The 14,710-nt window shown below is 43.8% G+C and overlaps 1 protein-coding gene across 3 annotated transcripts in view; it reads right to left on the bottom strand.

Annotated features, from left to right (window-relative positions):
- ADAMTS9 (ADAM metallopeptidase with thrombospondin type 1 motif 9) overlaps positions 1-14,710 on the bottom strand; it is a 221,078-nt gene that overhangs the window by 184,972 nt on the left and 21,396 nt on the right. For all 3 annotated transcript variants that reach the window (XM_040406600.1, XM_040406599.1, XM_040406602.1), the window contains exon 3: positions 12,795-12,957. In XM_040406600.1, coding sequence (XP_040262534.1) covers positions 12,795-12,957 — 163 coding nt within the window. The remainder of the gene's footprint in view (positions 1-12,794; positions 12,958-14,710) is intronic.

Below are 14,710 nucleotides of genomic sequence, written 5' to 3'. Positions count from 1 at the left end.
GAGAGGAAGTGGAATGCAATGAGCACATCTAGGGAGATTGATGAAAACTGCCTAAAAAAAAATAATAATGTCCTTGTTGCTCATAGCAACCATTCACAGCACAAATTTCAATTGTCAAGCGACAAAAGCTGCGCTGGAATCCATTGCTATGAGCTGGTGGGACAACTTTGGACCCTTGGGAGATGAGAAGACCCCTGACCATCATAAATTAATTACTGTAACCCTCTTCATTATCTTAGACTACCAGCAATGCTTTGGCCCCACAATACACTTGACCACCAGGGATGCTAGTCCATACTTGCCAACTCTGACAGAACATGGGAGGCTCCTAGAAAAAGAGAAGACCTCCTGGACTCCGCGGCACCACAATGACTGATCGCTGCCACAGCTGAGGTCATTGATTGGTCAAGTGGAAATGGCCAAGAGTATCAGTATTTTAAGGCAGCATGGAGGAGTAGCCGTAAGCTCCTGGGTCCGATGCAAAATTCCAGAGAGGGCTGCCATGCCCGTTTATGTTACTGTTACATAGTAACATAGTTTTTAAGGCTGAAAAAAGACATCTGCCAATCTAGTTCGGCCTGTTATCCTGCAAGTTGATCCAGAGGAAGGCAAAAAAAAAACTGTGAGGTAGAAGACAATTTTCCCCACTTCAGGGGAAAAAAATTCCTTCCCGACTCCAATCAGGAAATCAGAAAACTCCCTGGATCAACGACCCCTCTCTAGTAGCTATAGCCTGTAATATTATTACACTCTAGAAATATATCCAGGCCCCTTCTGAACTATTTTAGTGAACTCACCATCACCACCTCCTCAGGCAGAGAGTTCCATAGTTTCACTGCTATTACCGTAAAGAATCCTCTTCTATGTGTAGTATCCCACTCCAGGTGGATGGGAACACTCCAAATTGCTATATGTAATTTCATGCCATTTTATGAATTTTCTTTGTCACAGTTGCTAAATTGCTAAATTCCTATTTCTGGCTGATGAATGCATTACATACATCCAATACTAGAGGTCTCTGTAACATCATTTATATAGCTCAGCCACAGGAAGTTAGTTAGAGATGAGAGGTTAGGAGTGAGGAGTTAGGAGGAGAGGAGACCAGGGGACCATACTACTGCAACCTTTGTAGTCCAAGACTAGGACTTATTGATCCTTTACTGTAATACCCCTTCTAGGGATCCCTTCCAGGGATTAAGAGAATAATTGCTGTATCTTGTGCAACCTTTTCAAAGAATGGAGCAGAGAGTTTGCCTGCCATGAGGGAGACCGCCCTTGGGTGGCCGAATCACTGAATATTGCTGAATCGCTAAGTGCTGAATATTTAGTTACAGAGGATCCACACTATATTGAAAGGCTGAGTAACCAGAGCAAGATCAGGAACCAAGTATAGTAAGATCATCACTCCTACACCCCACTGAGCCTGCTATTGGAATTTGCATTTCTACCATCTTGATGTAAGACAAAGTGCTGCTATTGGATGATACTTATTTCAAGATTACAATTTACAAGTAAAGTTCCTGTTGGTTCAACTACTGCCTCTCTCATCATTCCACTTCATCTCCTAATTGCACCTCACGGTGCTGATGTCACAAACACAGGGGCCCAGCCACCAAAGCACCCTAAACACCTATACCATCAAGGGCACCTCAACTTCCATCTGGCTGGTGTTCCCTGCAAAAGAGAGTGCCCCGGAGGATTTGGTGCTGTCTTCCTCATCAATGCACGCTGACCCAGGGAGCTGCAAAACCGTGAGTACGACTACTATCCTCATCAGCCCACTGTGCCTCACGTGTTGCCCCTGCGGTCCGGTCCGCTGCATATGTTTGTGTACCTTTCCTCCAGATGCAGAGGATGTCCCCTCGTCACAGTCACAGTCCTGGGGATAAATAGATAATGGGAGAGATCTCTGTACTGATCCCTGATATATTTATACATATTAATTAGATCTCCCCTCAGTCGTCTTTTTTCTAAAGTGAATAACCCTAATTTTGATAATCTTTGAGGGTACTGTAGTTACCCCATTCCAGTTTTTACTTTAGTTACTCTCCTCTGAACCCTCTCCAGCTCTGCTATGTCTGCCCTGTTCACAGGAGCCCAGAACTGTACACAGTACTCCATGTGTGGTCTGACTAGTGATTTTTAAAGTGGTAGGACTATGTTCTCATCACGGGCATCTATGCCTCTTCTGATGCAACCCATTATCTTATTGGGTAAATATATTGGAAATAGCTCACTAGTCCCACAACCATAAGAGGTGCACAATCTGATGAATTCACCCTTCAAATTGTATAACTGTCAATGTAGGATTGGCACACTCAAAACATGCGGAGCCCCACGGAGTTGAAACAGTTTATTATAACTACGTTTGATAAAATACAATAAAATACATAAAATAAATTAAACAATGGTAGTAGTTTTGTAATATTCGAATCAACTTTTTGCAGACAAAGTATCCTGGATGTTCTCAATAGTGGATGGGTCTGCAATAACATACAATAGATGCTTAACTGCAGATCCTAACAACAGGGTGTTGTCTTGCAAATAAAACACACTCTAGGTCACTACAGTCCATATGTATACAAGTCACAAAATATTCAGAAGGACTGTTTGAATTCCAGGAGGTTGCATCAAACTCCGGTTATATTCATATGCAAGAAAAACGCACTGAGAGACTCTACATGCAGAAAAGCGCGCATACAGTGATTTCCTATGCAGGCACTATATTCCTATCTCTGTATATCTACAGTTTCTGCAATCCATGCATTCCAAGGTTGTTATAGGAGTTTTTCATAAGAATTTTCTGCATGCATTTATATTTGTATTTTTCTGAAGAATTCTATTCAGGAGGATCCTCAAAGAAGTTATTCCACACAAAGTCCCGACTTGCAATATTCCTTCCCATGTGCATAACTTTACATTTGTCAGTGTTAAACCTCATCTGCCACTTCTCTGCCCAAGCCTCCAATCTATCCAGATCCCTCTGTAGCAGTATATTGTCCTCTTCAGTGTTAATTACTTTACACAGTTTAGTGTCATCTGCAAAAATTGACATTTTACAAGATCATTAATAAATATATTGAAGAGAATAGGGCCCAATACTGACCCCTGAGGTACTCCACTAGTGACAGTGACCCAATCTGAGTGTGTACCGTTAATAACCACCCTCTGTTTTCTATCATTGAGCCAGTTACTCACCCACATACAGACATTTTCTCCCAGTCCAAGCATTCTCATTGTATATACTAACCTTTCATGCGGTACAGTGTCAAATGCTTTGGAGAAGTCCAGATATACGACATCCATTGATTCGCCGCTGTCAAGTCTAGACCTTACCTCCTCATAGAAACTGATTAAATTAGTTTGGCATGACCGATCCTTCATGAAGCCATGCTGATATTGCGTTATTTGCTTATTTTCATTGAGGTACTCCAAGATAGCATCTCTTAGAAAACCTTTAGTTTACCCATGACAGATGTTAAACTTGCCATCCTATAGTTTCCTCTGTTTTTGGACCCTTTTTGAATATTGGCACCACATTTGCTATGCGCCAATCCTGTGAAACACCCAATGTCAGTATAGAGTTCTTAAATATCAGAAATAAGGGTCTGGCTATGACATTACTTAATTCTCTTATGATACAGGGGTGTATGCCATCTGGTCCTGGCGATTTGTCTAATCTTTTTAAGATGCCGCTGTACTTCTTCCTAGGTCAGACAGGGCACTTTTAATTTACTATTACATTCTGCATTTCATCTGACAGTTTATTTTCCTCAGTGAATACAGTGGAGTGTCATCTGCAAAAATGGATATTTTACTGTGCAAGCCTTGCAGTGGAATGGTATGACTGCTTTTAGTTGGCTAAATTTAGCTTTTTTGAAGTTTGGTATTTTTGTTCCTCCCTGTAGAAACGCTCTTTTGAATGATAATTGGAAGGTTATTACTTTATGGTCACTATTTCCCAGGTGTCCCCCGACCTGCACATCTGTTGTTCTGTCAGGCCTATTGGTTAATACTAAGTCCAGTATGGCCGTCCCTCTAGTGGGGTCCTGAACCAGTTGGGAAAGGTAATTGTCTTTGGTTATTGCCAAGAACCTGTTTCCTTTATGAGATATACAAGTTTCAGTTTCCCAGTCTATATCTGGGTAGTTGAAGTCCCCCATAATAACCACATCATTATGATCTGCCGCCTCGTCTATCTCGTTTAGTAGTAGATTTTCTGTAGACTCTGGTATATTAGGGGGATTATAATAAACTCCTATTAGTAATTTATTATTATTTTTGCCTCCATGTATTTCTACCCACAGTGACTCCACATGTTCATGTCCCTCACTTATATCTTCTCGGACTGTGGGCTTTAGACAGGACTTTACATAAAGGCAGACCCCTCCCCCTCTCCGGTTTTTGCGATCCTTTCTAAACAGACTGTAACCCTGTACATTAACCACCCAGTCATAGCTATCATCCAGCCATGTCTCAGTTATTCCCACTATGTCATAGCTATCACCCAGCCATGTCTCAGTTATTCCCACTGTCATAGCTATCATCCAGCCATGTCTCAGTTATTCCCACTGTCATAGCTATCACCCAGCCATGTCTCAGTTATTCCCACTGTCATAGCTATCATCCAGCCATGTCTCAGTTATTCCCACTGTCACAGTCCTCCTCACACATCACTAATTCCAGCTCCCCAGTTTTATTAGTCAGGCTTCTGGCATTAGTATACATACAATTAAGAGGTTTATGTATATTTTTTACCCTACACCTTTCCTTCTGAACTGTTCTTGTCCCTCCTTCCATTCCTCCCCCAGTCCCACTACCTCGCCCCCGGTCTCTATCTGCACTATCTTCCCCTCCTATAATGTAATTACCCTCCCCCCCAGTCCCTAGTTTAAACACTCCTTCAACCTTCTAGCCATCTTCTCCCCCAACACAGCTGCCCCTTCCCCATTGAGGTCTCTATGATAGAGCCTGTAGGTGACAGAGAAGTCGGCCCAGTTCTCCAGGAACCCGAACCCCTCCTTCCTACACCAGTTCTTGAGCCACTTGTTAACCTCCCTAATCTCCCGCTGCCTTTCTTGTGTGGCTCGTGGTACCGGCAGTATTTGGTTAAATACTACCTTTGAGGTCCTTGCCCTAAGCTTGTGACCTAAATCCCTAAAATAATTTTTAAGGACTCTCCACCTACCTCTAACTTTGTCATTGGTTCCGATATGTTGCTCTCTCATATATGGCAGAGGAGGCTTTGTACCCCTTCAAGCACTAGGGCTCTGGTGTTATCGCAGCCTCTGCACCCCTGTGGGCTCATCTACACGAATGTATTTTATTGTTTCCGTGTCCGTTTCATTTTTTTTCCAGATAGGATGCGATCCATTCATTTCAATGGGTTCCGCAAAAAACACAGAGAGCCCACCGTGTTCTGTCCGCATCCGTATGTCCGTTCCGTAGCCCCACAAAAAAAAATAGAACATGTTTTATTCTTGTCTGCTTTTGCGGACAAGGATAGGTGTTGTTACAAAGGATCCGCAAAAAAAAAAAGACCAATATGTCACATGGGCATCAAACGTACTTTTTGCAGATCCTCGGCCCTATAGCTGTACCTACCCATCTTGGTGCAAATTAATACTGTATGACATGCCTGTGCTCAACCAGATACTGGTACCAGACCCCTGGGCCTTGGGTCCAGAGGAGGTACGAAGGTTCCTCTGCCACATAACAAGACACCGGTATTAAAGGGAATCTGTCACCTGGTTTGACCATATTCCAAAGGCGGTACTGCGCCTGCGCGAGATTTCAGCCGGACTAACTGAAGATTCAAGGTGCCTGGTTTGAATGAATTAGCTGACGTACCAGAGGGGGTGGCGCCATTAAACTAGGCTGTGGGACGATACTGCATAGCGAGGAGGCTTGCTTGGGCTATAGACTAAGGCGGGCTAGGCACTGCAGGGGGGCGTTACTGGGCTCAGAGGGTGAAGAATAACGCCCCTCTGGGCACCTTCTGGGTTCATTTGCATATCACAAAGATCGCTTTTTTAGCAAAACGAAAGCATGAAAATAAGAAAGAAAACCACTGCAGGAGAGAAGGTATTTTATTACACATGGCAATGGTGAGAGCTGAATATGGTCAAACCAGGTGACAGATTCCCTTTCAAATAGCACACGGTAGATCTCACTGATTTTGCACTAGGACCCAAGAACTTTAAGTGATACTTAAGATGGCAAAGGAAGAATGCTGCAGTGACACTCGGGCACTTGTATTGGCTCGCGCTCTCACTTTACATCTTGAGGAAGAAAACTCAAGGGGCCAGATTTATCATTAGCTCAGGTCAGAATAATGGAGTGAAAAAGTCCCAATAAAGTCCCAAACGCTAAAACTGCGCACAAATTTGCGACTTTTTTCTGCTCTGCACTATGCTCGCCAGTTTTCTGAAAGTGGGCGTGTCTTCTTATGTAAATGAATCTCTAGACAGATTTACTATTGGGACTATTTAAAAAAGTCGCAAAAAAGTCGCAAAAAAGTCCCAATTTCACTCCAGTGAGGACCATGCTTATCTTATGAGACTTTTTAATAGAACATGCGACTTTTTCATAAAAACGTGCGACTTTTTCGTAAAGACGTGCGACTTTTGTAAAGCTGCTTACTGACGGATAAACTGCTACCGTCAAACCACATTTATTACAGTCTTAAAGGGCCGATCATAAATCTGACTTGGCTAAAACTGACTTTAGCCATATGTTAAAGTGGAGTGAGCTGTCAGAGTAATGATAAATCTGGCCCAAGGACTTTTTTCCTAATTCCAGGTGGTTTTCTTAACTTTGAGGAAGTCCCCGTTAAGAAATCAGCCAGGTATTGGGTCTCCCGATATTTTGTCTTAGCAGCTTTTAACATAAAATAAGAATAAAGAATCATTATACAGTATATATATATATATATATATATATTGATATACTTGTATATTTTACATTGGGACATTTTGTAAAATTTAAGAAAGCAGTGAGCCGGAATTCGTCCTACTGCATGTGCTTCCCTGTTCCGCCTCATTACCTGTGATGCAGGTAAGGGCTCAGGCGATGGTAATCTACTCCATTCATGCTGTTGTATAAAACCACAATAAAGATCTTCAAAGATCTTTGTTTCTTGTTTAATTAACTCCTCCAGAGCATTCCTTCACTCTGTGCTGGACTCCATTCCTAAAGAGGACTTCTCCCCTTTCCTTACATGTCTGTTTTAGTAACTACTTCCATTCCCCATGTAATAACGATTTCAGAGCATCTATTCTTATGACTCTATGTTGTTCTAGTCCTCTATTACTCCTACTAGAAATCCTAAATGAATTGCCAGCAATCTGCAGTGAAGGTCTAGATGGGTGTTACCAGTTGGTAGGTGTGCACAGTCTGACACTGGAAGCACTTATTGGATACAGGAACACCCCCCCCCCCCCAACTGGTAACACCCATCTGGACCTTCTTTGCAAACTGCTAGCAATTCATTCATAACTTCTAGCAGGAAAAATTAATGAATGGCACAGCATAGAGTCATAAGAATAGATTCTCCAGAATTGTTTTTTACATGAGGAATGCAAGTAGTTACTAAACCAGACATGTCAGGAGAGGGGAGAGGACCTCTTTGAAGAAGACGGCCAGTTACCTATAGGTTGATGCAGAAATCGTGTATACTTGTAGGTATTGCTGAATTTATTCTCTATAGTGTTTGCTGTATGCTATTAGCTCTCCATCCACCGACAGCCACCTCCATCCTCATAATGAGCTCAGGCTGCTTGCCTCTCCCCCATGCTTTATACTGCAGCCCTGTGTGCTCAGATTCATTGCTGTGAAAACTACTATAAGCTCATCGGGAAGTCAGTGCAAACCAGTTTCCATTTCCCAAGGATAAAATGATCCAACTTGACTACCAATTAGATTTTCACTTGACGGCCATATATCCCAAAGCAAATGGGACTCTGGATTAGGAGAATCTATAGTCAGCTTTTGGCGCTTTCTATTTTTACCCCACAGCTGACCGTGGTTTGGGTCCGAACCCTAGTTAACGAAGGAGCATGGGGGCACACGTGAAAATAAGTTGAAGCAGTTCCCAAGGATCGGAAAAGCGCAGATGCATTCTTTAAAAATGGTGCCACGCCCGGCCACAGGATGTGTGTGGTATTGCAGCTTAACCTTATTCACTTTAATAGAGCTGATCAGCAATGGTAGGGTAACCGGCAGCGACTAAAGGGTTAACTAATTTCGACTTGAGCAGATCTGCCTGTGGTTGCCATGATGACTGCATTCTTACAATGGAGACACTTAAGGACGAGTGTGACAGGAACCTTAAGAGGGAAACTGACTCACGGGATTGATAACAGTGGAGAAAGAATACAAGTAACTATCTTCTTGAGAAGATAACCGAACCCTGTAAGTGAAGTGAAAGAGACTAATGGGGATTAGAAAAAAGGGCTGTTTTTTTTTTTTTTTAAAAAACAGCGCCACCCTTGTATATTGGTTATGCCTGGTATTGCAGCTCAGCACCCATTGGCTTGAATGTTGCAATACTAGACACAAGCCATTGACTCTTTTTCTAATCTGGGTTATCCGGGATAGGTCATCAATATCAGATCTGTGGGGTCTAACACCCAAAACCCCTGCTGCTCATAGAGCTCCCTGCCTCTTCCTAGGGCAGTGACATTGGTACAGTGATATCAGCGCTACAGTGACATCACCGTCACGTGGCCTAGTTGCAGCTCAGCCCCATTCGAGTCAATAGGGCTGAGCTGCAACACCAAGCACTACTGATATACAATATATGGCGCTGTGCTTGGAAAGCTCCCGGGAGCCCGCAGCACGGACTAGAGCTCCAGTGAGTGCAGCGGCTCCCTGAAACAGCTGATCGGCAGGGGTGTCGGGACTCGGACGCCTGCCGATGTGATAATGAGGACCCATCCTGAGGATAGGTCATCATTCTCTTTTCCAGGATAACCCCTTTGATCCTAGGTCTACACAACAAATTCAGTCGCCTGTAGCTTAAAGGGATATTCCCATCACAGACAATGGGGGCATATCTCTAGGATATGCCCCCATTGTCTGATAGGTGCGGATCTCACCTCTAAGTCGAGTACGGAGCGGGGCGATTGGCTCCAAAGAAATGAATGGGAGCGTTGGTTGCGCAAGCGCTGTGCGCTCCCATTCACTTGTATGGGGAGGGCGCTCCAGCAACCACTCTCCACACTCCGTTCTCGGCGTAGGTGCGGGTCCCAGACAATGGAGGCATATCCTAGCGATATGCCCCCATTGTCTGTGATGAGAATACCCCTTTAATCCTTCAGCACAGTGGATGCCCTACGATCATGAGGCCGGGAGAACCTGCTCGTTGATCCTCATCTTCCTAGCTCTGACATTGGGCTCCTGTAATGAATCCCAACAATATCCTGACTCTGTCCATTACTATAGCCTACAATGAGGAAGACATACTAAAATGCATAGCAACAGCCATTAAAGAGGACCTTTCACCGATTCTTACCCTATGAACTAACTATACAGACATGTGGAGCGGCGCCCGGGGATCTCCCTGCACTTACTGTTATCCCCGGGCGCCGCTCCGTTCTCCTGCTATGCCCTCTGGTATCTCCGCTCACTAAGTTATAGTAGGCGGAGATACCAGTCCCTAAGTTATGGTAGGCGGAGTCTGCCCTAGCGCTGGCCAATCGCAGCGCAGAGCTCACAGCCTGGGAGGTTATTTTCTCCCAGGCTGTGAGCTATGCAATGCGATTGGCCAGCGCTACAGAAGAACAAGGGCAGACTCCGCCTACCATAACTTAGGGAACGGAGATACCGGAGGACATAGCGGCAGAACGGAGCGGCGCCCGGGGATAATAGTAAGTGCAGTGAGATCCCCGGGCGCCGCTCTCCATGTCTGTATAGTTAGTTCATAGGGTAAGAATCGGTGAAAGGTCCTCTTAGTCCTGACTTAAAGTCGTTGTCCCATGAAAAATAGTTTACATTTTTTAAACCAGAACTTGGATCTGAATATTTTTGTAATTCTATGTGGTTCAAAATGTAGTATAGCCACTGAGTTATTCAATAAACTCTATTGGGGTCATTCATCAAACTGGTGTAGAGTAGAACTGTCTTAGTTGCCCATAGCAACCAATCAGATTCCACCTTTATTTTCCAAAGAAGCTGTAAAAAATGAAAGGTGGAATCTGATTGGTTGCTATGGGCAACTAAGCCAGTTCTATTTTACACCAGTTTGATAAATGATCCCATATCTGTATTGCGCCACCTGCTGTTTGTTCTTTTAATTATTTCTCTGTCCATCACGGTGACATCGCTGAGGTGGAAGCACATGCTCCGTTCCATCCTTCAACTGCCGCCAGCCAAATCTACCATTAGAAGCTGCAGGCCGGCATGCGGTATAACTAGCCACGTCAATTTCCAGCTTGGTCTAACATGGTCACCACTTTTATTTATTTCGGAACCGCAAAATACCAATTTTGACAACATTTTTTTAAATGGTCAACCACACGTGCAACCCTTTCAAGCACATGACCTGATATTGGTCTACATCAGGTCAAGCAGAAGATGTCCTACCTAACATCATTGCTCTATATCCAAATATGAAATCAGACTGAAATGCTATCAGCCATGAGCCTCATCTTATTACCCCATTCACTGTATTTTAAGACAATAGCACATTCACATTCAATGACGGAGAAAGTTTTCAAAAAGTCTCCAATATATTTTTGAACGATTCGCTTCGTCTGATTATTTTGGATGTCCGGATCCATAATTCACCACGTCCGTGACCACGACCACCCTAATTTAGACACATCAAAGGGAATGGCTCATGGTTGTGCTATGTGTTGTTTCAGTCACAGTACATCAGAACAAGGACCCTTTTTCCTTCACAAGTGTCTGGCCCTGGTTCAAGGACCGAGAACGGTTCCTTCATAATGGCTATCCAAATAGTAACGACACTCAAAAACTCAATGGTCTTTTTGAAAAGGGGGAACGACTGAATGACCTTTCTAGTATGGAAAAAGCATCCAAGTAGCTCAAGGAAAAACATGTTTTTTAGATATATTAGGGCTCAGGGGAGATGCTGTCATTGGCTTTTCTTCACTTGTTTCCTCAGGTTGTCCATAAAGTTGTTTTCCTTCTGCTCTACAGGATATGTGGGCAGAATCCAATGGCTTTACCATATGACGGTGAGGTTTACGGTGTCAGCAGAGACATGACATGTGCTATAAAATAACAACATTCATCTGCTGACCCCGGGGTAGGCAACGTGCAGCTTTCCAGTCAACACTCTACTAACAAGGATGGACGTACACAGATCTCATAGGGCCCCATAGCAAAACTTAATAGGGGCCCACTCGTCCCACCCAGTTTCCAGTACGTGTGCGACAATGACTGCGAAGCAATGCAAAGCGCCACGCCACAGATCTCTTATGAATTTAAGTTTTTCTCTTACTATGGGAAAAAATTTGAATAAAGAAAATAAATTGTAAAAACTACCCTCCACCTCACACACATTATACGACAGGTGCTTCATAAGTATGGCACTCATTCTGAACACATTATCTCTCAATGTATTTACAGCAGACAACTGGCAAAAATACAATCCTTCCCTTCTATTTCAAAGCTGTCTGCCTGCTGCCACCACTAGGGGGAGCTCAGTGCATAGGAATGTATACAGTTGCTATTTAGTGAAATAGAAGCTGAAATAATGTTTGCATGAGCTCCAACCCAGAGGCTGCTGAATGAAAATGCACTGTTTTCTTGTCGGGATAAGAGGAAGGAGTTCAGCGCTGGCCCCCTTTGCCCCCGGGCCCCATAGCAGTTGCATGGTCTGTCTCCATTGAAGGTATTCCACTGCAATTCCCAGCTCTCGGACCTATATCCAGAACAGGGGTCTCTTCATCTCTGTTCTGTGAGATAGGCAACTGTCCCATTCATTCATTATCTCCTTAGTATGTACCTTCTTACTCGGTGGGACAAGTGTCCTTGTCCCCGATTCTAGAGATTGGTGTGGGACCACATCTATCCTGTGGATAGGCCATAAAAGTCTAAGGTAGGAATGACCGATTAAAGGGGTTGTCCAGAATTAGAAAAACATGCCCGCTTTCTTTCAAAAACAGCACCACCCCTTCCACTAGAGCCAAGCTGCAATACCAGACAGAACCCATGGACAGGGGTGGTGCTGGTTTTGGAAGAAAGCAGCCATGTTTTTTTTTAATCCTAGACAACCCCTTTAAGTATTGCATTGTACCCTATGGGCTTTCTATGTAATGCATGGGCAGGTCCTCTCCTCCAGAACGAATAATGTTCTTTATAACCACTCTCTGATCAAGCTGATTGTTGTATTAACCCACACTGCCCTCATAGGGTATTAGGAAATGGATTTTCCAATCCAGACTGCCCCTTTAATTCCCATAAAATGACCAGCAAAAAGAAAAAAAGGTGGTTGCAAAAAGAAAAAAACAAAAAGCATTTGTTTCTAAATTATGTCATATAGAGATACAATTAAACACCAAACAACATAGAAAAACATAACATATATATACAACAAAAAAAAACTTTCAATAAAATAATACATTCTCAAAACATTATAGGGGACCCCTGCCCAGCACCCCCTTTTTCTCATACGTTGAAGGATCCAACATCAGTGCAGAAGAGCTTGCTGTGAAGCCTCCCCAATGCGGGGCCCCCAGATTTACTATTCATTTGGTCACACATAAAGAGTGTCAATGATTCATGAGCGGTTAACCCTGTCAGGGAGGGGGCACGGATTCTGTTACCTGTCGTGTCACATGTCTTTTTCTCCCTTGATGCATTTCGCTGAGGTGTGATGTGTCTGTACACTACATGCGGCTTGTTTTCCTCTTCGTCAAACTCTCCCCCGTCCGCCGAGAGCAAAGGTTCAACAAAATAGTCCCCGTCCTGAGACTTGAAGGTGCCGAGCTGTGAATAGGAAGCAAAGGAGATGGTGTGAAGGGGTTAAAAATATGAAGTTGTGCCATGAAAATATTCTAAATATTTTAGGAACACTTTTGTAATTGCATGTAATTGAAAAAATTTTGAATCGCCACTGAGTTATTCAATAAAATGAATCTGTATAGCGCCACCTGCTGTTTGTTCTTTTCCTTATTTCTTGTCCCCCTCAGTGAGGTGGTCGCACATGCTCAGTTTAAATCCTAAACTGTCCTCAGCCATATCTCCTGTTAGAAGCTATGGCCATTGCAGGGAGAGAGCTACAGCAAAAAGGACATGGACCCTGAGCTGTGAGAGAGAGAGAGATCTGCAATAGAAAGGATATTCGGAGCAGTGAATGTGGAGATTGCTGGATCCATGTGAGGTCCAGGGCTGGTTCTAGCTTTGTTAGAAAGACATTGTCATGTACTATTTGTTGAATGATTTTATTTTTTAAATCAATCATGACATAACCCCTTTACATTTTTTAGCATTCTCGATTACACCAGGCAGGCGGTTAGTGTTGCTCCCCCTTCATTGTTTACCTGGAAACAGCGCCATACACCTGTTTGTGGCTCTGCCTGGCACTGCAGCGCAGGCCTATTAAGAGTGTAGGATACTTTCACACTTGCGTTAAACTTTTCCGGTATTGAGTTCCGTCCTAGGGGCTCAATACCGGAAAAAAACTGATCAGTTTTATCCTAATGCATTCTGAATGGAGAGCAATCCGTTCAGGATGCATCAGGATGTCTTCAGTTCAGTCACTGTACGGTTTTTGGACGGAGAAAATACTGCAGCATGCTGCGGTATTTTCTCCGTCCAAAATTCCGGAACACTTGCCGGCATTATTTTCCACTGAAATGCATTAATGCCGGATCCGGGCCCCAAGTGTTAAGGAAAAAACGGATCCGCATGCGCAGACCTTTAAAAATGTGAAAAAGATAAATACCGGATCCGTTTTTCCGGATGATAACAGGAGAGACAGATCCAGTATTGCAATGCATTTGTAAGACGGATCCGCATCTGGATCCGTCTACAAATGGTACCCGTTTGCATACAGATTGCCGGAATCCAACAACGCAAGTGCGAAAGTAGCCTTAGCTGCAGTACCAGGTGCAACAACAGCCAAAGACCCTGCACCTATCTAAAAAATAAGGGGGCTCAACACAATGGAAGCATACAGGTATTTAAGGGGGGTTTCCAGAAGTTAAATATTGGTCGTCAATATCCGATTGGCGGGGGTCCCGACACCCTTGTCAATCAGTGCTTCGACAAGAACTGCGGCCTCCTCTGAAGCCAGTGACTAGAGATGAGCAAATTTCATATTTTGAATTCGTTTACTGGTAGAAGGTGAATTACGTTATGGATTCCGTCACCATGGACCACGATTCTATGATGGAATGCATAACGGAACGCCCTTAGAGGCATTCCGTTATTCATTCCGTCATAATAGAAGTCTATGGGCTGCAAAACGGATCCGTTCCGGTTCCGTAATCTGGATTCCCTTGTCAATTCTGTAGGAGATCCTTCAACTAATCACTCATCAGTTCTAGCACTTGTCTCCTCATTCGTGACCTCTGGGCCCCGTTAAGGCTCTAGGACTTGAGTGCAGATGCAAATTTTGCACCCCCCTCCCCCCTCCCTACTGTTACACCCCTGGTTTAATTATCATCTACAGCAGGGATGCTCCACCTGCGGCCCTCCAGCTGTTGTAAAACTACAACTCCCACCATGCCCTGCTGTA

Source organism: Bufo bufo, chromosome 9, assembly GCF_905171765.1.
Source record: "Bufo bufo chromosome 9, aBufBuf1.1, whole genome shotgun sequence".
NCBI classification, from domain to species: domain Eukaryota; kingdom Metazoa; phylum Chordata; class Amphibia; order Anura; family Bufonidae; genus Bufo; species Bufo bufo.
Note: the sequence above shows the minus strand (reverse complement) of the source record. Positions and strands in the feature narration are given on the sequence as shown.